We start from the raw sequence: 26,824 nt of genomic DNA, 5'->3' as shown, positions 1-26,824 counted from the left end.
AACATGTTCAACACTAAATCTACCACGGTCAAAAGGACCGGTTTTCTATTTCACAATTATTGAAATTATAAAACCGTTCTCATAGTAAATTACTGAATTGACTTCTTTGTTTAAGCACATATTATATAATAAAAATCGTACAAAGTTCAAGTAGGTCTTACTATAGTGTTTGTAAATGTTGCTCTGGCTAGAACCTTGATGGACAGAATAGGGATAAAAGTTAACAAAGCTTAGAACAAAAACGTTTGACTTTTGCAGAAAAATGTTAGTGGCATGAAAAAATAATAATTTTTAAAATAAACGAAAATTTCATGATTTTGAACATACCTGGTTGTATTGTATCAAAAGATTATTGTCTTGAATCATGAATTCTGAGAAACAGGTTCATACGTATTGAAAATAGTTGTTTCAAACTTACATTTCCTTGCATTACTAAAATAATGAAATGCAAGAAGAGATTAATTTTTAAACCGCCCCAGTGTGAACCACCTTGAAATATCTCTGTTTTTCTAGGGACGTGAAAAACCTTTATTCCCACAAATTGTATGGTACCTAGGTGGCTATAATGATTTCTTTTTAGTCGGTTTCTTAGACGTATTGAAGTTACAATTATTTTCTTAAGTGGTTTGATATGTTTTTTGTACCGAATAGAACAGCAGTTTAGACTATTACAAGGGGCTATAATGCAAGGTCATTCCGCGTCAAATGATGCGGTAGAGCGACTACTTAAAAGTGGTAAACGACATCTCTTTTATGGTAATTGTTTATGGTTTTATCGTTCTCAAATGGATGCTTGTTGTTTCCAAAAATACTCTTTTGCTACAACAATGACGCAACGTTAAACTTATGATTTTTCCTCTAAAAAAAAAAAAGCGTATAAAGGTATTGAGACATTGTCAATAATTATTAAAATACTTGAACAGTATGAAATATTGAACTGACAGATAACAATTCTTAGTATATCGAAAACTTGAAAATAACAAAGGTGCCCCAGCAGGACGTCCCAAAAATATTGTACTTCCTTGAAAGGGGTGATTTCCGAGGTCGTTTGAAATCACTTTTTCCTTTGCGGAGTTACCAAAGAAAAACATGGACCAATCAGAAAAAAAAGTTATTTCAAATGATTTCGGGAATCACCCGTTTCAAGGAAGTACAACAGTTTTGGGACACCTATCTAATGGGACATCTATCCTATCGAGACATTAAAATGTTAACCGAAAATCAGTAAATCAAGTAAAGTTCTCGATACAAAGTATCAGAAACGTATCGATGGTCAGCGTCAAAATATGATGTCACCTGTGGAATAATCTGCTACCCATACACTAATGTGCGCTCTTTAAAGTAACATTATACTGCATGAAAAGTTCAAGAACCGACTATGATAACAAGTCGAAGCCGCGGCGCGTCTTCCTCCATGTGCGGCATCTTGAATTATTTAAAATATTTTATGCAGATATTTAAACGTAATGCGCGGAAAAAGAAGAATAGATAAGCCGAATGATTTATACCTTCTCGCAATACCAGCGAAATATTTTGAACGGTGTGTAATAACGCACGATATCGACGATCGAACTTCAAATTGCGCATGCAACAAGCTTTAAGTATAAGGTTCCGTCCGCATGTCCGACACCTTAGCTGCCGGTGAAGCTCCGAGGATCAAATTTATTCGCTGTGCTTCTATAATTATTTACGATTAAATGAATTACATAGCATATTATTAGGCGTCGTTTCAAAATCAAATGCCTTTGTTCGTTTTCCGAATTATTGTGTTTTTCGAGATTCGAGTGCTCACTCCGGCTCAATTGGCTAAGGGTGCAATCGAGATAATCACCGTATACCTCCCACATGATTGCTGCATTTACGCGGCACATTCGAGGGACGCGACCGACCACAACGACGGCCAATGGAAATTGATTTGTGGAGGAAATTTATTCTTTTAAAACGATCATTACGTTACTGGACACCGCTATATGCTCGTACTTCCCGACGGGTAATTTCACGTTTTAACGAACCCATTATCGTAATTTCTGCAAACATTTTTGCGAAATTCCGCTCGTATTTTACCTCGTTAAATTTGTCACAATACAATGTGAGTATCACCTTCCATTCAATTACATCGGAACGCTGGAAAGCAGTGGTAATTTCAAACGGCGAAAAGATTAAAAGACTTTTGAAATGTTTACATATTATTTTCAACTTACTAAAGTTATTAAAGAGAAGGAAAAATTCCCAAGTGGTTCTCGTTTCCCGCAACAGGCGCAGCGAATTTTTATTTTGCATAAAAATGCATGAGTGTAATTTCATACATTGCGAAGATTAAAAACATTTAGCAATGTCAACACATTTCTTACTGTCTAATAAAACCATTGGAGAGAGAAATAAATTCCCCCTTGGTTTTCACGTGTTCCGGTTAATGCAAACAATTTTTAATGGTTACCACTATTGAGAATGCGCAACACTATCTTACTCTGTTTGTTGATATAATTATTCTATATAATTGAAAGAATACTCTGAAAATGTCTTCACTCCTTTATTATCATTATACCCCGCGGTAGTTGGGATAATTCCGCGACTTTTATCATCTAGGCCTTGGCGGCATATACAGGGTGAGTCACCAAACGTTAGCACCTCGAATATCTTTGTTGTTTCTAAAGATACGTAAAATATGGTAAGGACAAAGTTGAATGGTACAATGGGGCTGACACGATCCAAAATAAAAATTTTGTTTTTATGTCATTTTTTTGGAGATATCAAGGTCACCTTGACTTTTTTAAATGGAACCACCCTTTTTTAAACACCTACAATGATAGTCCCTTTCATTAGGAATTCAGTGACTATAATTAGCCCAAGGTCATTCAAGGTCAAGGACAGAAAAAACGTATAAAACTAAAATATGGAAGCAGAATACCTGTATTTTATAAATGTTCGAAATGATGGCCGTCTGCGTCGATACATTATTGTAAACGAGCTCTGAAGGAATGTTAAACTCTGATAAGTGTATCCGACGTGATATTCGTACATGCTGTGATGATACGCTCACGCATATCTTCAACTGTTGTTGGAGCATCCGTGTACACGGTCTCTTTTAGCAGACCCCGTAAAAAGAAATCCAGTCGATTTAAATCAGGCGAACGTGCTGGCCATGAAACTGTTCCGCCTCGTACAATCCATCGGTTTGGATATCGAGAATCCAACGTTTCTCTTGCTACTCGTGCATAATGAGCAGGACAACCGTCATGTTGGTACCACATATCGTAGCGATTTTGTAAAGGGACATCTTCTTGCAGGTTCGAAACAACCTGTACGTATTAGTGAAAGTATGTCTAGAAGGAGTGTTTCGCTCGGGGTACCTTTCTTCATAAAGTAGTCGGGCCTGTGCACTGCATTTTTTCTACATTCACAGTAAATCGTGATCATATCACACTTTTCAGTCGTCGAATATAACATAGCGGAATCGCGTTTGGAAACATACTGATAGTAAATAAGAATGCTGAATAACATTGAAGGACCTTAGTATGTTTACTTTAACTACGACCATAGTATGTTTACTATTTCCTACAAGTCTCAACCGTGATAAACGTATTCTGCTTCCATATTTTAGTTTTATACGTTTTTTCTATCCTTGACCTTGAATGACCTTGGACTAATTATAGTCACTGAATTCCTAATGAAAGGGACTATCGTTGTAGGTGTTTAAAAAAGGGCGGTTCCATTTAAAAAAGTCAAGGTGACCTTGATATCTCCAAAAAAATGACATAAAAACAAAATTTTTTTCTGCATCGTGTCAGCCCCATTGTACCATTCAACCTTGTCCTTACCATATTTTACGTATCTTTAGAAACAACAAAGATATTTGAGGTGCTAACGTTTGGTGACTCACCCTGTATAAAGAAATCACTGCAGTTGAATTTCGTGTTATTTGGTTCCTCCCGCGCCACGAATGAAACTAAACAAACGATGATCTCGGATGTACAAGGCAGGTCGTGTGACAGGCTTTCTGAAAGTTGAATTTACAAGATTTTGTTCGACATTCCCGCGGAAGAATGGTAATTTTTCTCGCAAAACCAGATTCCCGGTTGATGCGTTCAGCCCGGCTATGTAAAAAGGATGAACAAGAGGGTGAACACAGGTGGTTGATTCAAAACCAGTAGGTATTATAGTAATTTCTTATTTTTTCAAGTAATTTAGCAATTTTGTAACTAGAAGCATGCAACTCCACAGCGCGGAGCTGGAGGGCAGCGATTACTAATAAAGAAGCGCGCGTACCCTCCCCTGGCGTCGTTATCGGGCAGCCGCTTCGACGTCGGTGGTTCGTCGTCGCTGTGGACCGTTCCCCGAGCCATTTAGGATCATCGGGTAACAGACAAATATGAAATAATTCGACGCCCGTAAGAGGATTGATCGTACAATGGGGAGGATTTCATCGGGACCGAAGAGATGGCGCCGTGTCATGTCAATCCCGTCGATGCAAAGATATTCGTGTAATCTGACCGCCGCACAGTGGTCCAAATCGAGAAATTCAGTGACTTCTTGTTATAACTTTTGTACCATAAGAGTTATCGGGATGAAATTTGCACTAAAATTCATTAAAAAAATAGTCAATTTGAACTAAAGAAAAATTAATATTTTTTAAATTTGTTAAACAATAATTTCTTATTAATTTTCATTGATATTTTTCACTAAAAAAAAAATTGTTTAAATACAATCTTCCAAACCATTTTTTCTTTCTAAGTGTGTATTTTATATTTGCTTCACACATGCAATGTTTAATGAATTGGGAAAAATGTAAATTTGAGGAGTCGGGTAAGGTAAAAACGTCACATAACTGTGTCAAAAGATATTTTTTATAATAATTGATAATATTTGTAATATTGTATATAATATAAAATAATTTAGTAACATTTTTGTAAATATTTTGTGATAAAAATGTGATAACAATGATGGTTTTATAATATAATAATAATAACATGAAATATGAAAAAATAATATTTGTTTATACTTTGTCAGTGTTCATTCTCAAATGGTTTTGTCTAGCATTATTTTTTATAGTCCATCCATTTCAAAGCCTGCCTTTTCTATTATTTAATTATTAATAATTCAGCTTCTGGTTCTAAATTTTGTATTCTTTTCTTACATGATTTCACTCGCATTGCTGACATGTGCGGGTCCGATGTCAATAAAAGTCTATAAAATACATCTTCATTTGTTAATATTCTGTCTGATTTTCTTGTATGTTTGTATCTAAATTGTTTAAAGTCTTTGTGACGTGTTTCTTGAGCCTCCTCCGATAATTGTCCGATTGGTAATAATGCGTGTTTTATTACATCTGCACCATGCATTAATAACTTATGGACTGAAGCAGGCATGGGATACCAATCATAATCGTAACATTGTCAGTTTTAAACTGCTATAATTTGCAAAGGCGGAAGAGTGCGGAAATAATTTTTATACCATCATATAGAGGAAGGTGTACTGAAAATAGTCCAATTTGTTAGAAACTGGGACTTCCTGGGACTTTAAAGATATCTCTTACGAATATAAAAAATTTTTTTAATTTTCTCCATTTAGTCCAGCATTAACTTTTAATACATTGTGCAGACTAATTAATAATGTAAGACACGATTTCTTATCGCAAAAATCTGCTCTTTAATTTAAAAAAAAAGCGCGAGAAAATATTAAATAGGAACGTCAGGGCATCGCATCAAAGTGAAGCAATTTTTCTCGTGAAAAATACTCTTCTTAAAATGTCCAACTTTCAATATTTATTACAACTATAATATTTAATAAATTGTACTAATTTCTCCATTTCCGAGGTCTATGGACATTTGGGAAGCAATGTTCATTGATCAGGTATCGATACATGAAAATTCATTTTCGGGCCAAAAGTCACTGAATTTCTCGATTTGGACCACTGTGCGCCGGAGCCTGATCCATATTAGGCCGTGGACATAAAACGCGAGGGTTGAATGCGAGAAAATGAGTCGTGAAATATAGTTTGACGTAATAGATATCCTATTAGGCGCGGCGCGGCGCAAGGAAGTTGTGTATGAAACCGCGGTAAAACTAATGAAGAATTACTTCGAAACGGGCGTGTCTGGAACTGGTTTCCAATCTGATCGAGAGTAATGTCGCGTCCGCGAGTGCCGTTTTATGAATGAAAGCCCGGCTCTCTCTACCGTTAGGAAATGTCTCCGGGTTTTAAGCCGCGGAAAAATCGAGATGCCTCGTAGCCCGTGTACAGGAGTCGCGTATAGTCGCGCGACTCGACCGCCGGCTGGCACCCCTCGCCAAAAAAGGAACGACATGGTTACTCGATGGAAATACCGTCCCCCTTTCAGTTGCAAATCGTACGCTCTCAAATATCGATTAACGATCCTTTCAATTCTCAAGCTATCGCACACATCCCGATAAGCCGAAGTTGCGCAACGATTCCCGTTTGTTATTCCTTGTCCGGTGAACCGCTGAACTATCATACGATCTGTGAAACAGATATTATCGACGCACGAAGTATTGATGAACTGGTCACGGTACGGTTTATTAAATTAAACGAACGATCTATTACACCGGCAACTTAAACTTTATTTCACGTGCGCGTATGCTATACGGAAGCACTTATCGTACCTAATTGAAAAGCTAAGTGTTCTCGATTGACGTTCTGGAATTAAAATGTTATTCGCAGTTTTTTTTTTTATCCCGAAGTCCAATTTTTCGCCAACACGTGTTTCCGTACGTATCGAGATAATTATATTTTTACATTTTTTCCTTGAGTATAGTTACAAGTTTTTGTTACGCCCTTATCCATAAGGATTGCTGCAAATCTTCGCGGCTTCGATTTTATAAGTTGAATACGTCAGCTAACATAAACGTTAACAAGAAGGAAGAATATAAACTCGCTGTGAATGCTACGTAATGGGATATTTTCTTTATTATCAAAGCAATCGAACCGAGTCAATTCAAAATGTAAACAATGTGCTTCAATCCAAAACACGACACGACTGACTGACTTTGTTTACATATATAAATAAGTATAATTAATATAGGCACAGTAATTGATAGCCCCACAGGGCATAGGACACGGTGCGCTCACTTTTCTGTAACATAATTATTATTAAACCGTCTCACCAGATTCGGCTTGCATAGTTGGCAGCCTGACAAACGTGTGGGCAATACACGTAATAAAGGAGTCATTGACATTCGTGTGAATATGATTGGCCGTCGTCTTTTCGCATTTCACGTGAGTGATACGCATTCCAGCGCGACGCGTAACAGCGGAATAAAAGTATGCAAGTTCCGAGACCGCCCCGCCGCCGCCGCCTGCCGCGATACCTAGAAACGACAGAAAGGCTGGAAGAACTCTCACTTCCAGCTGGCTTTTGTAGGACAAGTATAATTGATCAGGTTGCGTAACCGACAGAAGTTTCAGTTCCAAACGATTCTGTAACGCGAACGTTTGTTGTGATAACGTGACACGCTCCCATCCGTCCCGATGCAGACATCATTTAGCATGTATCGTCTATTTACAGTTCTACGACACCTCTGACAAATGACTTCGCCAACGCCCGACAATCGATCAGTCGATTCTAACGCGATCCGCGATCAATCGGTGTCATAGGGCAATTAGAAATGGTAGAAGCATAAACCATCGGCAAACGTTTGACAGACATCGATGTCGGATAATGGGATTGATTAAAATGCAAACGGCGATGTAACAGTTTCTTTTTCTTAATTCTTCTGGCGTTTTTAATGTTTTCACCGCTGAAATGTTTTATCATCGTCGCACCAGGGTGCACGAAATAAGATAATAACACTTGCGTAATGTTCGCCCATTGCATACCAGCGTTTCGAGATTCCAACGTTGCTTTCTCGTCGCAGACAACGCGGCAAACACCGTGCGAGTTTGCCCCTTTTTAACCGATAGGTTTTTACATGTCTGGACTATTGTTTCCCGAGGGCGGCGAGAATGAATGATTTACAACCCGAACAATCCTCGACACCGAAAAATTACACAAAGCGCTAACTTAACGGGCCCGCAGCCAATAGCAATTCTTTTTACTTTTGTATTCGCGATGCATTAGCGAGCAGTTACTAACGAGCGGACTTCGGCGCGCGTAACAGACTTCAGGCAAATCTTTCAACTTGCTGGACGAAACTCAATACACAGGGTGTCCTACAAATGTTGTACTTCCTTGAAAGGGACGATTCCTGACGCCATTTCAAGCAACTTTTTTCTTTGCGAAAATCTTCTGCGCGGCTTTGTTAAGAAGTTATTCGCGAAAAACACGGACCAATCAGAGCACGGATACAGCGGACTGGGCGACAGGTTCCGCTGAGCGTGGCGTTGGCATTGGCCGAGCCAGTATCCGTCCGCTATAGCCGCGCTCTGATTGGTCCCTGTTTTTCGTTAATAACTCCTTAACAAAGCCACGGAGAACATTTTCGCAAAGGAAAAAGTAGCTGCGAATAATCTCAGGAGTTATCCCTTTCAAGGAAGGACAACATTTTTGGGACAGCCTGTACGGGGCTTCTTAACACTTCGACGATCGCTATGTTGACGATTCCTATGTTCTATTGCCATGTCCCAAACCGGTACGATTGAAGACCAAGCGAACCAAGTTGAAATCGCCCGGGATAAACAAATCATTGCTTATAAACTATTGTTCTTAGTGTAAGGAGGCTTGACGCGTCAATGTCCTTTGCTCACTCAGAGGAAACTGTTTATTTAACTAAAACTCATGGTAACATCAATTTAACAAAATGCTAACGCAACGCATAAATCAATAAAATTATATATAACAGTATAAATCAATAACAGGTAAACATATGAGTAATACAAACGGTGATATAAACATTCTTACATTAGTGACCTTGGAATTGACCTATGATTTCAAGAACTCATTGAGAATTGAATTGAGGATAGATATCTCTGAGACGATACTTTTGAGAGTATGTAGGATCTCGGACAGAGCAGTGCTGCAAGTTTAAGTGCCTAAGAATTCACAGGCTTAGGTTTCTAAGTTTAGAGATGTTTAACCTAAGAGGGTCTCACGTTCGTTTCTAATCAATCCGTCCCGAAGTCATACGGTTTAGGCCTCCTGGTTTCTGGTTTAAATTGGTCGAAGCTGTTCCTTTAAAAGGTGTCAAACAATGTTTAAATATGTCTATTTTTTCGAATCTATTCTTAACAAGAAAAATTAAATTAAAACCGGAAATCGCCTAGCCAGCAATATGTAAACAATAAAATTCTTATGTAAAAAGTACTCGCTTATTATGCGCCAGAATAAAATTTTCTACAACCAACAAGTCTTCCGAAACATGTGTGGTGTAATAGTTCTATAATGTGACCTCAAGTTGTTCACTCCTACGGATTTATGCTACATTATAAACAGGGAAACCATTAACCATGAAGTATGAATGCTGTTACAGTGATGATGCCTAACGATGTAGCAAACGTGTTCAATGATTTCATAGTTCTGAGACGGTCGTACATTACTTTACACTAAAGACCCTTGTAAATTATTGTTATTAAAAAGCAATAAGTCACGACATTAAATGCAATATTTCATGTGACGTGTATTATCTCGAAGCGGGCGCTTACTAGAAGAAAGCGAGCCATGAAAATCATTTAAAGTACATTAAAGGACTGGTTAAAAAACCATTTACAAAACTCTGACTACGTTCGCAGTAATTAGTAGGTAGCTAACGCGATAAGGTTCCAACGACAACCATGACGATGGTATTTAATTGTTACTAATATGTCATGGTGAACGATAAAATAAATTATGGTTGGCGTTCGAATTTTTTCAGACCAAACAATGGAAAATAGGTGTGCTCTAAAGTTGATGTAGCTCGTATCAGAAGCAATTCAAATTCATCCGTCAACATAATTTAGTGGTTGTAAAAAGGCAGAAGATAAACAACTTCGGTTACACGCACGGTGTAACATAGAACAATAACTCATTACTCGTTACAACACATTCTACGGCGGAACAATTAACTTTCACAAGGAAGTCTGTCGGCCTAACGGAAGTGTCCTTGCGTGTTCATTAAACCCCTTGATCTAAAGTTCATCATTGTCCAAAAAAAAAAATTGGCAGTCCATTTATGCACTTAACGCATGTATTCTTGCGCCGGGTAATTACCGAGTAATTAGTAGTGGCCACAAAGAATGGCTTCCTCCCACGCTGATCGCAATCAAAAATTCCTGAGGCGCGATTACCATCCTCGCCTCTTGCAAATACTTTGTTGAATACAAGCGAAATTTCGTTTAGCATCAAGATATCGAGTGAAAAACTACGCGGTTCAGTGGATCCAAAAACTATATGCTATGTTTTCATTCCATTTATTTCGATTTTACTTCGACGTTATTTCGATGTGCTACGAAAGGAAATTTGTAGTCAAGTTATTTTGCAAACTATTTTTTCGTATCGCAGAAATTAGCCGGAAGTGATTTTTTCACTCTTCACGAGAGATTCCGGCCAAGATCATGGTGGAAGTGTGCGAGTTAATCCTACTGCTCCTTGAAAATCACTGAAATGATCGATCCATTTGAGATAAGTGGCCGACGCGACGACGCAATCTGATGAATCGAAAGAAATTATCGGTCTCCAACATCTACATTTTCAATTAGCTCTTTAACGCTTTCCATACAACCTGCAATCTCCACGGCGATAATAAGATCAAACACAACTGTATTTAGATTATTCTCAGCGAACACTATCAAGGCGGATAGTGGCAAGGTACACAGGTCTATATCTAGAAGTCGTATCTACCTCCAAATTGAGATCTAAGGTTGCCTTTACGACACGAGAACGTGACAAATTTGCAATTTTTCTGAACGTTTTTTCTCTGTACCGAGTCCCTTCGAACTCGTAGACTTTTTTACTAGCTCATAGTGTCCACAATTATTTGCCTAAATTTAAAAATCATTGAGCGAACTAAGCGTTAAGTTTTGTAAGACACGAAAAGATTAAAACAGATTTTTCAGTTCAACACGTTGTTTTGTATAATTTTTGGTGGGTATTAGTTTGGTAGCCTTTATCAATTTTATATAAACATAAATTGCAGTACCATCTAACGTAATTCAAAAATGAATTACGAGCACATGAAATGACAGGACTGAAATTATTTAGATTTCCCGTAACAACAACATGTGCTTGAATGAAGAAATTTTCTAATGGAAGCACCTTTGCAATAATTACAAAATAGAAAATGTGACTCCGGTTATGATACGGTTAGCGTTAACAGCTTGATGATTTCACGCACTATAAGCGTGTGCTGGCGTTACTCCGGACCGAATGCGTGACATTCAAAATAAATTAAAGAGAGAAATATTCGGTTGCTTAAAAAACACGCGTTCCTTAAAACATAGAGATATATGCATGGTACCTTGCAATCGCAGTGCATGCTTATTTACTGGTAAGAACGGAAAAGTGTGCCAAGGCGAAATAAATAAACCACTTTGGTCTCGGGCATGCTGATATGCTTGTTAATATTTTCTGAAGTATACGCGTTTAATGTCTTATAAAGGACCCAATATGACAGTAATCTGTATTATTAAATGCAGTTACGACAGGAGGATCATACAGAACAACGTACGGTATCAAGATCTGCTCCTTGTTTCAACTAATTCCTTTTAACAGCAAATCGTGTCAATTTTCAAGCGGGAAAAGTCATAAACTTATGATCATCTCCAACCAGATTTCAGAGTTCGTAAAGAATGCCGACTCTGAGCAAACAATTTGCAAATGGTTCTTCCTGAAAAGAAACCTTCTTCAGAAGCATCACGTGCTCGTTCACTTAAAAGTATGAACTGGGTATTCATAATTAATGAGAGCGGGTAAATAATGTCAGTTTACAACGATATACACGAACTTGTGCGGTAGTAGTGTCCCATTTCGATACATGAATTTTTTGCTGAGTATGTTTCGGAAAATAGCGTTCAACTTCTTCATTTCTGAAACAACCCGAAACGACCTTATTTATTGTTTCCTATTAATTAAATTGATTAAAATGCGTTACATATCGTGCAGAAACTCGTACAAGGTCTTTAATCATCCAGTAATCAAAATTTGTCTAATGTCTTTTTAGTTTCGTATTCGACCTGTTCGTTTCGATAGTACATGCGTAAAATCCGCACTCTAATAATTACAATGATAAACCTTTGATTTGTTCAATTGTTGTCGGGAGGGGGGGGGGGGGGGTCAAATGTCGATGTAAACGATGAAGCGTACACGACAGAGATCTCGTGGCTCTTACCGATTTCATGTCGAAGCTCCCTTTAATCCAACAAGCACCACTCGACGGGGAAGCTTAACGGGATTTGCTGCGGGCCGATACCACAAGGTTTCCTACGAAAGCCGCACTCGCGGGTCGAGAAGTCGTGTCGGTTTCCACGTGGTAGAAAAACCGAACGAGCGAATTTTACGGTACACCTGTCGCGGGTGATAGATGTCACGCGCGTGGTTCCGCAGTTTCACGATTGCACAGAAACACTCGGCGATGGTCCGGCTTTCACCGAATAGGGCGCACTTCCCGTTCACGATCCGAGAAACACCGAACTAGATATCGGGCCGGGAATCATCGAGAAAGAGACGAGCCCTCGTCCTCAATGTCAGCCGCGCTCGACACGTGGTGTTTATCGAGTTCACGAAAAACCGTCACTCGGCCCGCCACACGGTTCATTCTTTTCCACCGTTACGTAACACCGGAATTCTTTCCACGGACTGGGAGGCCAGGTCCCGTGGAACACGTGAACTCTATCCGGACGGTCCCGACGGATCGAGGGGAAAAAAATCGTCCGTCCGGTAGGTCGCCTAATTCGTTCGTGTCAACGTTTATCGACGTTACCGTTCCCGCGATATCCCGAGGAAGCAATCAACGGGACCGGTCGATTGTCCCTCCGGTAGACGATAGATCCTTGTATATCACGCGAGTGCGAACACGTGGTCGATCTCCCGCGCGATCGACGCTCACTAGCCCGTCGAAGAAGCAATCGATCGTGAACAGCCGAAAGAATTGGTACCGATAGAACTAATCACGGTCGATTAATAATAAGAAGAAGATGCAATTCAAGTGGGATGCTGAGTCGCGGATATCCGCAGCTCCCGATATGGCGATCGATAGGGAAGCACGCAAGATCGATGCAGTTTTCCTAGTCACCCCACGTGTTCCATCAGCACGTATCGAACGATATGCGGCCGATTATGGAACAATTTGTGGCTGTAAACGGTCGAGGTAATTGCGTATACGTACACGGAGAAGCAAGAAACGAGACAGGGACGATGGTGGCGTGCTCGATCGGGGGATCCGGATGATCGAAGGAATTCCCTGGATCGGATCGGATCGGATCGGATCGGATCGGATCAACACGGGCGGCGCGCGGCAGCGTGGAAGTGCCACCAACCGCGCGCGTCAGTTCGAAGCACGCCAGAGAGAAACGGAGAGAAAGGGAGAAAGGTGGAAAAGAAAGAGACGGTTAGCTGGATGCGTGCAATACGCTACGCGAACGAAGGAAGAAAGAAGGAATTGCGACAGACGGAGCGTGTGAGATCGCGCAAAATGTTCGCGCACGACTATCGACGCCAAGTGACGGGTGATTAGAATAAGGTCTTATCAGCGTGAGCGTGCACGAGATACTGAACCACGGCACGGGGTATCCAGTGCCGGGGCCCCTCTTTTACCGTGCAGAAGAGTGGAGGGACAGACAGGTGCTCCAGCTTCTGTCTGTCTGTCTGTCTGTCTGTCTGTCTGTTCGCTTCTCCGCCCGCTTGTCCGACGCGATTGCTCCAACGGTTAGGCTCCGTTCACACTTCTGCTCGACACCAAACGGACTTCAGCGATGTCTTTGGACATCGAATTAGTATGGTTGCGTATGACCGCGTGCGCGCATCGCGAAACTCACTGACACCTGACGGCACGTACCACAGTCAGAGCTCGGCATTATTCGAATCATGAATACAATTTTATTCGTTATTTGTTCCTTCACGAATCGTGTCAAATAATTCATTCGTTCGTTCCTCATTCGTTTGTCGGATACGGCTCTAAGAAATGCCCTATCGAGTCTTTCATTTCACGCGGTCTCCATCAGTTCACAATGTCACCATTTTGTAAGTAATCGAGATTTTTCATTTCTTCTTCATTTTCTTGTTTTCGATCAGCGGAAGGGCCCAAATCATGGCAATAATCAACAAAATGTCTTTCAAAACATATTCTACAAAAATATATCCTTAATGCCTAGCCGATAAAAGTCCCAGAAATGTCCCCCACTGCAGCGGGGTATACCTCGTGTGCCGGGGAGTGTAAGATCTGGTGGATCGAAGAATAGTATCTCCTGGCCGATATATGTCCGTGGCTAGATCCGTGTTTTGGACATATATCGAGCAAACAATGTATAACTCGTGTAATCTTTTCGATTAGAAATAATAGAGATATTCAAGGTGATCAAAATGATTGGACCGCTTTGTATTTGAATTACGTATGTTTCAGCGAGAGTGTATCTCGGAAGTTTGAGTACAGGGTTTGTGGAACAAACTGTAGACAGAAGAATGTTTAACAGTCGATTGAAATGAGCCGCTGTGAGAAATCGTGCATAACTTAACACGTGTTGCATTTAATTTGACTGTCGCGTCGTATAATAAATTTCATTCGAATAAGGAAAATGGTAAGACGTAAATCTGGACCGAGATCAATTGCCAGTTCACGTGCACCTCGCGAAAGGTCCAGGACGAATGTTTTAACAAGAAGAAGACACGTTCTGAAAGAGATCCGCTATTTACGAAGATCGGTGCATTTGCTGATACCGAAAGCTGTCTTCCGACGAGTTGTGCGAGAGATTATTTACGAACTATTCCCTAACCTCGCTGATTTGAGGATACAAGTACTTGCACTGGAAGCACTGCAGGAGGCAACTGAAGCATACCTAGTGCAATTCTTTGAAGACTGTACGCTGGTGTCGATGCATGCTAAGCGTGTCACTCTTCAGTTTTCAGACGTGTGGATACTAAGAAGAATCAGAGGAAGAGGTGACGTCGCGAATAAATGATGTATAGTCGAATTGCTCACTTTTTAATTTATAAAAGAAATGTAACATATCTCAATGCAACTGAATTTCAAATGTCTCCTTCTAGTTTGATACTAGAAACACGAAAGAATTTATCCCGCTATTAAACTATGATTTCTATACTTAGTAATCGAATGTGTTACAGTGATTTCTCTATATATGTCGCCAAGATCTGAATGATAAACGTCGTGGAATTATCCCCAGTACCGCGGGGTATACCCCGTGAGGGGCCGCGAAGCTCGTGAGGCCTCGGACGCCGAGGAGTGTAAACATAACACGGCTCGGGTATGTCTTCTGGATGATACATGACGCTGGCGAGACCCGTGTTGTTGACATATATCGAGAATTCACTGTATTACTCTTTACGCATTGATGTAACTTAAAGCATATCGATATTGTACGGTTCAACAAGTTCATAAAAATTTGATGCCTTTGTCGATTACTGTTCAACCATTACTTTGCCCCAAAAGTTCTTTTCGCTTTCGAGTAATGTTCGAAATACAAATTCGGAGTACTTCTTTAAATAAATAATGGAGTTTTATCGCATTGTATATAGCTCTAATTGAAAAAAAAATTATCTTTGTTTTCTTATCTGAAAGGCTCGTCGAATGTGAAACAAAATTGACTGACAAATAACATTTTTCCCTGCGCATACTCTTTGACCAACATCCACGTTTCAATCATCGATTCGATACGTACGTATTAATTTCTAATGTGTCTTTTTGTTCGCGGTTTCATAAGCATGAAAAGAGAAGGAGCCAGTGCTCGCACTCCTGATAAGCAATGACAGAAAAATATTTCTTGACATTACACCTGATGTGATTACACCTATTACCAGGCCCGCTTTCTGCTTATTAAATATAAACGAGTGGCAGTTATAAGTTGATCGAGCGTCTATTTCATGATTGCCTGTCTGTTACTCTCCCATGGGCACGGAGCGTATCAAGGAATTGGCGAAGGACTCGGTTATGCAGAAGACGAGAGGAATAAACCGTTTAAGATATACAGGATCGAATCGTAAATGTTAATTTTGATAAATGCGCGACTGATCAACCTCGTTCCACAGGCGCCCGGATCCATAATTTGATACTTCTACTCGACTGTGAAATTAAAGTCGCCTGGAAACGATTCCCTTATCGTGATCATCTATGAGCATTTTTCAGCAACGAAGATCAGGTCTTTCGATAGTAAATATTATTTTTCATCTGTTGCAGAAAATGTCTTACTCGTGTTAGACGAGTGTCAAAACAATTTATTTTAATGGAAAGTCTTGACTAGAATGACGGGATGACTTTTTATGCTACAGTAACCCCTAACTAGCTGCTCAAGCTTCCAACCTGGCGTCGTGTAAACGTTTCTACTGTTAGTCTGCCAGTTCCTAACCTTTCGCATTTATAACACTTCTTGACAAGTGTATTCCATTGCTTGTGTATCACTGCCTTAGAAGTCTATAAAATTGATTTGAATAATTTACAATAATTATATTTAAAAGAAATAATTATATGTTAGTAATAGACAGAACATGTAAATATTTCTCATCACATTTTATTTTGATATATATGTAAATTTTCATACTTCGTTTGTGTCATTTTCGTGTATCATATTTCAGAATATACCAATTATTCTTTTACCAATGCATAATATTGCAATTTATGTGAAGTAAAATGAAACGATTTGTAAAATGTTTTTTACTTTTTTTTTTTTTTTGTAAAATATTGAATCTAGAGTGTTCTAGGGCTGAGCAAATATGGTAGCCCTGAAAAGAGTAGATTGAAACGTAGCGTCCTGCAGTCTTTTGACAGCGAAAGGAACATTCTTTCGACGGTCTTTTATACTCATTTATGAATGAAGGAAAATTCGGGAAAATTTAAAGTTCTTTCTAGCTTTTTAGTTCTCCAACGTCTTAAGTTGCATCTTAGGTAAGCTGCGTCTTAGGTGACACCCCTTACGCATCTAAAACCTTTTTTCTCCTGGGTATTCTTCGAGCCATAGAGCTCCTTTTTTAACACCCTGTGTATTTCTCACGCCTTCAAACTCCCTTGAGAATCACTGATCTCGCACAACCATCGTATCTGCTTTAATCTAATCTACTTTTTAAATTTTTTTACAACTCCTCTTTTTTTACGCTTGTAGAACTGTCGCAAAGAAAAAGTTGCGCTGATGGTCGTCGTCGAGTCTTTTTAGACCTGAATTTTCTTCTCACAATTAAAGGGGCTGTCTTTTAGGGGCAGATGGAACTTTAAAAATACTTTCCCAAAATTGTATGCTTAAATTCACGGAAATAATAAAGTTGCGACGATTCCAGGAGAAAAAACAGAACTATGGTTTGGTTTGTAGTTACAATTAAAAACCATTTAGTAATCAATATAAAAAAATGATTTTTTCAATAAAATCCATTTTCTTTAAATGGGCTTTATTTCCTTTAAAATTAGAACACGCTTTAAAATGTAATTGTAATGATTTATAACATTATTTAGAAATACAATCAATACATATATGTCAACTTACATGAATCTAATTATCATCGCAATCGATGATAATTTTACTTTTTGCCAAAATAACTATGACAGCGACGCTCAGTGACGCTACTATTTAATACCAGCTGTTGAATGCGTCTATGGACGCGTTTCAAACTTTGCTTCGTTCATAATGTTTTAGTTTTAAATAAATATTTCTGAATCTACAAAGAGGAACAATTATGATATAAATGAACACGTACTTGTCTCCGCATTCTCAGTTTTACATTACGTAAATTGTATACAAAAGATCAAGTTAACCTACAAAATGTGAAACTTGTGATGTCTACTCCAATAATTGTATATAAATAAAATTGTTTTTATATAATGATTTACTTTGTATTGAAAACATGATTTTTGTTACTTTGTTTACAAGTGTAGAATTTACAAAATTATTTAAATAAAATGAATAAAGATCAAAAATTCTATGAAATATTTATTGTATTTTAAAATGTGCACATATGATCAATTTATAAAAAAGTGAAGCTTAATCAAATGAACAATGAATTACATAAATCGATTGTAATTTATTTAACATATTATCATTCTATAATGCTGTTCAAATAGATTAAAATAAACAATATGCATTCACTTAATAAAATGCCATCCTTTGGGGATGATACTTTACAAGCCTGTGTTCAAGCTGAAGTTAAAAATATGAATATTGTTTATAATGAAAGCAATATGGAAAAATATTTCAAAGACAATACGTTTCTTTCTAAAGAAATAAATAAACCAGATGATGTTGTAGCAATTAATTCTAAACAAAATAATATATTGAACGCTTTAATTGATTCGAAGATTAGTCAAGATAATTCAAGTCTCAATAAATTTCAACAAGATGTAATCAAAATTTCAAAAACTAGTAGCACAATTGGTGCATCGAATAAGCTGAAGATCAAAAGTACTACTTCCTTAGAAAAGAAAAATAACTTATGTACAATAAAGAAAGAAAATATCAATATTAATTACACAAAATGTGAAGCTTCGCTGAATGCGAATACAACAAATCTATTATTAAAACAATCTGATAAGCCTATATTAGCAGTCACACATAATAATGACAATAACAGAAAATATGACGTTGCATACAATGTAACAGAAAATGCAACAAACTCAAAATTGTCAGAAAGTGATGTTATAAAAAGTGGCATTGAAAAATCAACAGAAATAAATCCTTCTATCAGTTCTACTATTGGTACTCAAGATCGATGCAAATTAGCATCTTGGGGACTACCTCCAAATATTCTTCAGGTAATATATACTTTATTTAAAAAAGCATCTAAATTATGACTTGTAATGTAACAAAGAAATAATTGTATTTTCTAGAAATATGAAGTGCGAGGGGTAAAAGAAATGTTCAAGTGGCAATTGGAATGTTTAACGAATCATAAAATTATGGAAGAGAAACGTAATCTTGTATATTCTGCTCCAACATCTGCAGGAAAAACATTAGTAGCAGAGATTCTCATGATAAAAACTGTTCTAGAAAGAAGAAAGAAAGTCATTTTTATTTTGCCCTTTGTATCTGTTGTCCGAGAAAAAATGTACTACTTTCAAGTAAGATCTTGTTTTTATCTGAATGCTTCAATTTAAAGTCTTGTGCACTTCTAATTCGCAAATTGAATTTGATAGGATCTATTGTCTGACAGTGGTATTAGAGTTGAGGGATTTATGGGAGGTGTAGCTCCTCCTGGAGGATTTGCAGCTACTCAAATTGCAATTGCAACAATTGAAAAAGCAAATTCTTTAGTAAATCGTTTAATGGAAGAAAATGAATTAATAAATTTAGGAGCCGTAGTAATTGATGAATTACACCTTGTTGGAGACCCGAATCGAGGATACCTTTTGGAATTACTTCTAACTAAATTAAAATATATGACTCTTAGGTAATTAAAATTAATATATTCTCTTTTACTAATTGCATATAATTAATAAGCATATCATTCTTGCCAGTACCGGATTAAGCCTCTAGCTGATTATGCTAACTGATACTTGCAGAATAAAGAAACAATTATATTATAAACACGTGATGATAATAATAAATTGTTGTTGGTATATATTCTTGTTTTATTCTGTTACAGAGATGAAAATGTTAATATACAATTGATTGGTATGTCTGCCACACTTCCAAATTTATCACTTTTAGCAGAGTGGTTAGATGCAGAACTGTATAAGACAGACTTTAGACCCATACCTTTAAATGAACAGTGCAAGGTACTTTGTAATAAAAGCAAACAAACAGTTTACGTAAGTTAAAATTAACGAAAATATTTTAACTTTTCAGATTGATAAAAACATTTATGATAATAAATTGTGCCTTATTAGAACTTTAACGCCAATGCCAGAACTTACTACGGACACAGATGATATTCTTCACTTATGCATTGAAACAATATCAGATGGTCACAGCGTGCTGATCTTTTGTTCAACCAAAAATTGGTGTGAAAAGTTAGCTGAGCAAATAGCAGCTGCATTTTTCAAATTAGGTTTGTTTAATAATTTTGTGATTCGTACTTTGAATTGTATCAACAGTTAATGATAGTACTATGTCTATTAATTTATAGAAAGCATTATTTAAAAACTAATATACATTCTATTTTTTAGGTCGTGAAGATACACCACTCGGTGCAATTCTAAGGCACCAATTAGATTCTACATTAATCTCTGAAACATTAGAGCAATTAAAGCGTAGCCCAACAGGTTTGGATAATGTACTGAAACACACAGTGTCTTTTGGAATTGCTTTTCATCATGCTGGACTTACTATGGATGAGCGTGATATCATAGAAGGATCTTTCAGGTAAGTATTTCACCTATTTAGTCATTCCACGTGAAATCGGACACATTTCTGTCACTCCTCAATGGACATCACAAGAATCTAATCACAGTAATCTATTATTGATCATTTCAGATCAGGATCTTTAAGAGTCCTTGTAGCAACGTCTACCTTAAGTAGTGGTGTAAATTTACCAGCTCGAAGAGTAATTGTTAGATCTCCAATGTTTGGTGGTAGATTACTGGATAGTCTTACCTATAAACAAATGATAGGTAGAGCAGGCAGAATGGGGAAAGATACAGCCGGTAAGTTGCATTACATTTGACGATGTAAGAGTGTACTATTTAATTTTATCATTCTGCTATATAGGAGAAAGCATACTCGTGTGTAAACCAAATGAACGAAAGGCAGCTGAATCACTATTATCGGCTGCTTTGGAACCAATTGTGTCGTGTCTTGAAGACGCAGGACCTTTAATTCGAGCTCTTTTAGAAGCTATAGCTAGTGAAGTTGTATATACTCCATTAGATCTTGAACTCTACATTAAATGTACTTTAATACATTTGTGCAATGAACATAACACAAAAAATCCTTCAAACGAGGCAATTCAATTTTTAATAGATAATGAATTCTTATTGTAGGTATTTTAATCTCTATTACTGTAAATATTCGCAGTAACTAAAATGTTTATATTTTATATGAAAATTGTACCATCTACTAGATTACAAAAAACTGAAGAAGAACATAGATGGGTGGCTACTGCTTTCGGGAAAGCATGTTTGGCTGCGTCAATACCGCCTAAAGATGGATTGTTTTTACTTGAAGAGCTACAAAAAGCAAGACGGTGTTTCGTTCTGGATACGGAATTGCACGTGGTGTATTTAGTTACACCTCTCAGTTCTGGAAATCAAATTGGAAGAATCGATTGGATGACTTTCTTGGAATTGTGGAAAATGCTTTCAGAAAGTGAACGAAGAGTTGGACAACTTGTTGGCGTAGAAGAACGTTTTCTAACATCAGCTATTAAAGGCATCGTACGACCAGGGAAATCAGTAAATTATCCATTAACTAATACTATAAAATCATTGAATTGTTAAAAATTGGTTCTTTCTCTTGGACTTACAACATACTCTTACATTCTATTTTCAGCTTAGTATACACAAACGATTCTACACTGCGTTAGCTTTACACGATTTAGTACGCGAAGTTCCTCTTAACGTAGTTTGTAAGAAATACGGTTGTTGTCGAGGAGTTCTTCAAAGCTTACAACAATCGGCTGCTACTTTTGCTGGTAATTTTTCCGGATCCTTAATTCGTTGCAAGCAAATTTTAAGGATACGAGTAATGTCACACTTTGAATCTCTGTCTAGGAATGGTCACACAATTTTGCAAACAACTAAGTTGGGACTGCATGGAATTATTGGTCTCCCAATTTCAAACACGTTTACAATTTGGTGTATGCAGAGAATTGCTAGACTTGTTACGGCTTCCAATGTTGAATGGACTTCGTGCTAGAAGTCTTTACAAACAAGGAATTACAAGTGTAGCAGACTTAGCCGTTGCTAATGAGCTGGATGTTGAACGTGCACTTTACAAAGCTCTGCCCTTTGAAAGGTATGGTTCAAATAATGATACATCATATATTAATAATCACAATTGTCCTTTGACATTTTTAAATATTATTCATTCACCGAAATTATATATTAGTGAAAAAGAACAAGACGGAGAGCATGAATCGGAAGCAGTAAAACGAAATAAAATGAGGACTGTATTTGTAACGGGAAAAGATGGTTTGACACCACATGAAGCTGCAGTAATGTTAGTGCATGAAGCTAGATTACTAGTTCAGGTATATAATTATTGTTATTAATATTAGTTAACTGCTTCTAAATTATTTAACAATGCATAATCCAATCCATAATCTTTTTATTTAATTACAGAACGAACTAGGACTGCATGATATGTCATGGAAACAAAACGAACCGTCCATTATCACAAATCAATCTCACAATGCAACTAATTCATGTGTACAACAAAGTACATTTCAAAACGATAAACATATAAATCTACAAACTACAAATATCGACATTACTACATGTAATGACTCAGAAATTAAAGTTCAAGCAAACAGTAAATTTGAAGAAAAAAATCTGCAGAAGTTGAATTCGTCCATTACCAAACATACTGATTCTGTTAATCAGTGTAAAGAATTGTTAAGTAATAAGTTGAATGAAGATTCAAAGTCTAAAATGAATCCACATGTAACAGAAAATGTTAAAGATATTGAATGTAATGTGGAGACCAATTTAGTTCAGGAAACATACAATGATGACATAAAACTTACCGATCAGTTATTGCAATTAGAAATTCCAGATTTTTCAGAATCACCGAATGGAAAACTTTCCTTTGATTTTTTTGAAGACAGTAGTCCGAAAATTGCATGTGATCCTGAAAGAAAAAGGGATAGCGAATCTTTGATCAGTTTTAAGGGATCTAAACAAAATAAAACTCAAAATAGTAATATTAATCATTCAATAAACATACAAAGTTTACCAAATTCAAGTAATGTACCATCAAGAAGACTAAAAATCTCGGATGAGATAAATATGAATAACATTATACGAACATCCAGTTTCGAAGATAACATTAAACAAAGAGTTTCAGGAAGTCCTAGTCTATTTGATGATAGTTTAAATCTTGATACGCAAATTTGTAACGTTCTCGAACAAAACATCATTGATTCTTTACATTTTTCAGAATTTGAAGACTCTAAACTGTCCGAATCCAAACCAATAACAGAGGATAAAAGAGAAACAAATTTACAAACTTCTAAAAACATATGTACAGAAACACCAATTGAACAGGACGCAAATCTTATTAACGTAAACAAAAATTCAACGAATTTTATAGTTTCACAAACAAAACCGAATACAATTTCATGGAAAGATGATTCGTGGAACGAATCAAATAAATTAACAGAAAAGTTGAATAAAATTAATGAAAAGAATATAGCGGATAAATCAATCAAGTGTAATATAAGAAACATAGAAAATACAAATATACAGCACATTAAAGAATGTGCTAGTATAAATTCTACGTCAGAAATGAAAAAAAAATATAATGAGAAATGTTCAGACACTTCTTATAATTTGAAGAAGGCGTCACTGAAGCGTAAACTTAAAGATAATGTTGAAAAATCACCTGTTACAAAAGTCATTCTGTTTAGCAAAACCCGGAAATTATCGGTAGACTCAAACAAATCAGATTCAGACGATATCATAGCCGCATCTCAAAATATGCACACACCTACTACAAGTATTAAAATAAGAAGTAAATTGGATTCCGAAAAAAAGAAAAAGGCAAACACACAAAAAATTTCCAATCCTCTACTGAGCAATATCACAAAATACTCTACTCCTGTTTCAAATGCAATAGAAATTGAGAAATATAATATTAAACCATCATTGAAGGAAATACTAGCGCACAATGTGTTAATTCATAAAGATTGTAGCATAGATAGTGTAATTTCAAATTCAGATGAGGATACTCCAATAAAATCTAAAATTAATATCAAAAGAGTAGAAAAAATTGTTGAAACATGTCCCGAATCTAAAGATGTAAGTAATATGAATGAGAGAATTCATTGGAATACATTAAATATTATAAAAGTTGGAAGTGATAGGGGAACATTTAATTTATTCAAACGCGAAGTAATGCAAAAAAGATACATTGCTTTGGCTTTAAATTGTGAATTGTATAACAACGGTGCATATACTATTGGCTCTAAAATTATCAACTCAACCACTACCGACAGAAAAAAAAGATCTAAAAAGATAGAAAATTATGTTCATGCAAATAGAAAAGTGTGTGGTGCTGCTATTTCTTGGGAGAGTAATATTGCATATTATATTTCTTTTGGTAACGAGCAGGGTATGTAAAGTTATATATGTACCAATTTTTCTTTCTACAGAATCATTGAAATAATCATTTTTCAGATTCAAAGGTTCCAGGCAAGGAGCAAATGAAGCTATTAAAAGATATACTTAATAATACAAATTTGTATGTAAAATGTTTTGCAACTAAGGACACATTTAAAATCTTGTACGAATGTTGCGGTATTATTGCAAATTGCAAATTTTTGGACCCAAAAGTAGCAAGTTGGATGCACGATAGCAGTGTTTATGAAAAAAATTTCAGTGAAATGGTAAAATATATGAACGTGCATTAGAACTAATTTTGAATATTATCTTTTATAATGGGTACAGTATATACATATTGAAAAATGTTTATATCGTAAATAGGTAAAAGAATACTTTCCACAAGGATGTTTTATAGTAAAACGAGTAGATGCTTGTTTTGATACAGGACCCGGATTAAATATTAATAGCTCAATACCTGGAGAATTTAGAGCATCTGCAGAAACTGTACTTACATGGCATATATTAGATGTTCTTCTGGATAAATTGGAACAAATAAGTCTAACGTTATTGTATACATTTAAAGGTAATTGTCACCATAGTTTATTGTTATTAAAATCATTTTTAAGCTTTTTTATACTAACGAAATATTAAATATCATTTTAGATATTGAAATGAAAACAGTAATTCTACTAGCGTGTATGGAATTAACTGGTTTGGGTGTATCTTTAAAATCGTTACAAGATTTATCTTCTGCTGTCCATCAAGAGATAATATCTTTAGAAGAACGATCATATGCATTATCAGGAAGAAAATTTAATTTCTTGTCATCTAAGGAAGTTGGAAAGGTTTGTTAATATTGTATATTTAAAATACGTTCAATCTATTTATAATACTTTGATATAATTGTTGAATTGTTAATTGTTTAGGTTTTAGGTCTGTATAATGGAAAAAAAATTAGTGTTAATAAAGCCGTATTAGAACAATCTGATCATCCTTTAGCCAATCTTGTTATGTCATGGCGTAAATTAAGTGCAACCCAGTCTAAAGTATGTATATAAAATATTTTAGAGATACAGCTATTCCTATAAAACATAGTATAAAATTTAAAGTATTAAATTGTGTTACAGATTATTAATCCAATTTTAAATCTGGCTCAATCCAGTTCTCGAATTCATGGCAATTGTGTTACGTATACATTGACTGGTAGAGTGTCAATGCATGAACCAAATTTGCAAAATATTCCAAAGGACTTTAATTCCGTGGACAATAGCTTTGTGATAAGTGTCCGTATGGCATTCGTACCAGCTATAGGAAATATTATGTTGTCAGCCGACTACTGTCAACTTGAATTGAGAATATTGGCCCATTTTTGTAAAGATGTAACATTGTGCGACATTATGAGGAAGCCGGGAGATATTTTTAAAAATATTGCAGCAACTTGGAACCATGTATCCGAAGACCAAGTATGTTGGGAAAAAACAAGATTTTATATTCACTATCAACTTGATTTATTTTAACAAGTTTTTAAACAGGTCGATGATGAAATGCGTCAACATACGAAGCAACTATGCTATGGAATGATCTACGGTATGGGAGTGAAAACACTTGCAGAAAATTTATCTGTAGATGAAATTAAAGCCAAAGAATTTTTGGAATCTTTCATGAATGCATACCCAGGTATATCAAAATGGTTAAACCGTGTGCACGAAGAGGCACGTGCAAATGGATATGTAACGACTATTCTAGAAAGGCGAAGAATGCTTCCTGGTTTAACAAGCTCTAGTCCTGCAGAAAAATGTAAAGTTCCTTCTTCAATAATGACATTAATTATTAATTAAAGATACTTTATATCTTATGGTAATCATTATTTCAATATCTATTAATAAATTAGAATGATTTCTATTTATAGCACAAGCAGAACGTCAAGCAGTGAACACTATAGTGCAAGGTTCAGCTGCAGACATTGCAAAAAAAGCAATGGTAAATATTGAAGAAAGAATGCGATTTGAATTTCCAACTTCAACAGCTATTATGCCTACTGTTAATCTTATTCGCAAATTAAGAAGTAATAGCAGGGATCTACTGCAAAGAGGTGGTTACTTGGTGTTACAAATTCATGATGAACTACTATACGAGGTAAGCATTAAACTAGGTTGCATTAACTTTGCAATACTTTGACTAAACAAAACACAAAATGATCATTAAATCTTGTCTCATATTTTAGTCTAAAGTTTCTCAAATTCTTTCGTTTTAGGTGAACATAAACGATTTACGACAAGTTGCGACAATAATAAAAGAGTCAATGGAACAAGTATGCCAACTTGCTGTACCATTACCGATAAAACTCAAAGTTGGTCCAGCATGGGGAGATCTTACAGAGTACAATCTTTAATATTTTACATTTGAATCAACGCATTTTTAAACATAACTTTCCCAATTAATCATGTTTCAGATATTTACTATTTATAATGTTATATTTATTGTATTCATCATGTTATGCGTATTTTGCATATATTCACAATTATCTACTCAGTATTATAGTTTAAAATAA

General features: G+C 36.3%; 2 protein-coding genes and 1 long non-coding RNA gene across 3 annotated transcripts in view; 2 read left to right on the top strand and 1 right to left on the bottom strand.

Moving 5' to 3' along the window:
- Nucleotides 1-13,617, bottom strand: part of LOC143353725 (uncharacterized) — a 93,131-nt gene extending 79,514 nt beyond the window's left edge. Inside the window, exon 1 of the long non-coding RNA XR_013082199.1 lies at nucleotides 12,256-13,617. This is a non-coding gene — a long non-coding RNA (uncharacterized LOC143353725). The remainder of the gene's footprint in view (nucleotides 1-12,255) is intronic.
- A 1,039-nt stretch (nucleotides 13,618-14,656) lies between these two features.
- Nucleotides 14,657-15,040, top strand: LOC143353722 (histone H3.3 type c-like). The gene has a single exon (XM_076787250.1). The coding sequence runs from the start codon at nucleotides 14,657-14,659 to the stop codon at nucleotides 15,038-15,040; it is 384 nt and encodes a 127-aa protein (XP_076643365.1).
- Nucleotides 15,041-17,658: 2,618 nt separating this feature from the next.
- On the top strand, nucleotides 17,659-26,811 carry Dnapol-theta (DNA polymerase theta). The gene is made up of 21 exons (XM_076787236.1): nucleotides 17,659-18,828; nucleotides 18,904-19,134; nucleotides 19,210-19,463; nucleotides 19,659-19,791; nucleotides 19,862-20,063; nucleotides 20,182-20,377; nucleotides 20,489-20,658; nucleotides 20,723-20,990; nucleotides 21,075-21,405; nucleotides 21,503-21,644; nucleotides 21,724-21,967; nucleotides 22,061-22,202; nucleotides 22,294-24,283; nucleotides 24,349-24,557; nucleotides 24,655-24,856; nucleotides 24,937-25,118; nucleotides 25,200-25,319; nucleotides 25,401-25,736; nucleotides 25,806-26,070; nucleotides 26,183-26,409; nucleotides 26,528-26,811. The coding sequence occupies exons 1-21, from the start codon at nucleotides 18,157-18,159 to the stop codon at nucleotides 26,663-26,665; spliced, it is 6,654 nt and encodes a 2,217-aa protein (XP_076643351.1). The 5' UTR covers nucleotides 17,659-18,156; the 3' UTR covers nucleotides 26,666-26,811.
- Nucleotides 26,812-26,824: the final 13 nt, after the last annotated feature.

This window comes from Halictus rubicundus, chromosome 4, assembly GCF_050948215.1.
Source record: "Halictus rubicundus isolate RS-2024b chromosome 4, iyHalRubi1_principal, whole genome shotgun sequence".
NCBI lineage: Eukaryota > Metazoa > Arthropoda > Insecta > Hymenoptera > Halictidae > Halictus > Halictus rubicundus.
Note: the sequence above shows the minus strand (reverse complement) of the source record. Positions and strands in the feature narration are given on the sequence as shown.

Coding starts and splice junctions, on each gene's coding strand:
- LOC143353722 (XM_076787250.1), top strand. CDS start 14,657: ATGGTAAGACGTAAATCTGGACCGAGATCAATTGCCAGTTCACGTGCA.
- Dnapol-theta (XM_076787236.1), top strand. CDS start 18,157: ATGCATTCACTTAATAAAATGCCATCCTTTGGGGATGATACTTTACAA. Junction 20,378..20,488: donor ATCATAGAAGGATCTTTCAG/GTAAGTATTTCA, acceptor TGATCATTTCAG/ATCAGGATCTTTAAGAGTCC. Junction 21,406..21,502: donor TCGTACGACCAGGGAAATCA/GTAAATTATCCA, acceptor TTCTATTTTCAG/CTTAGTATACACAAACGATT.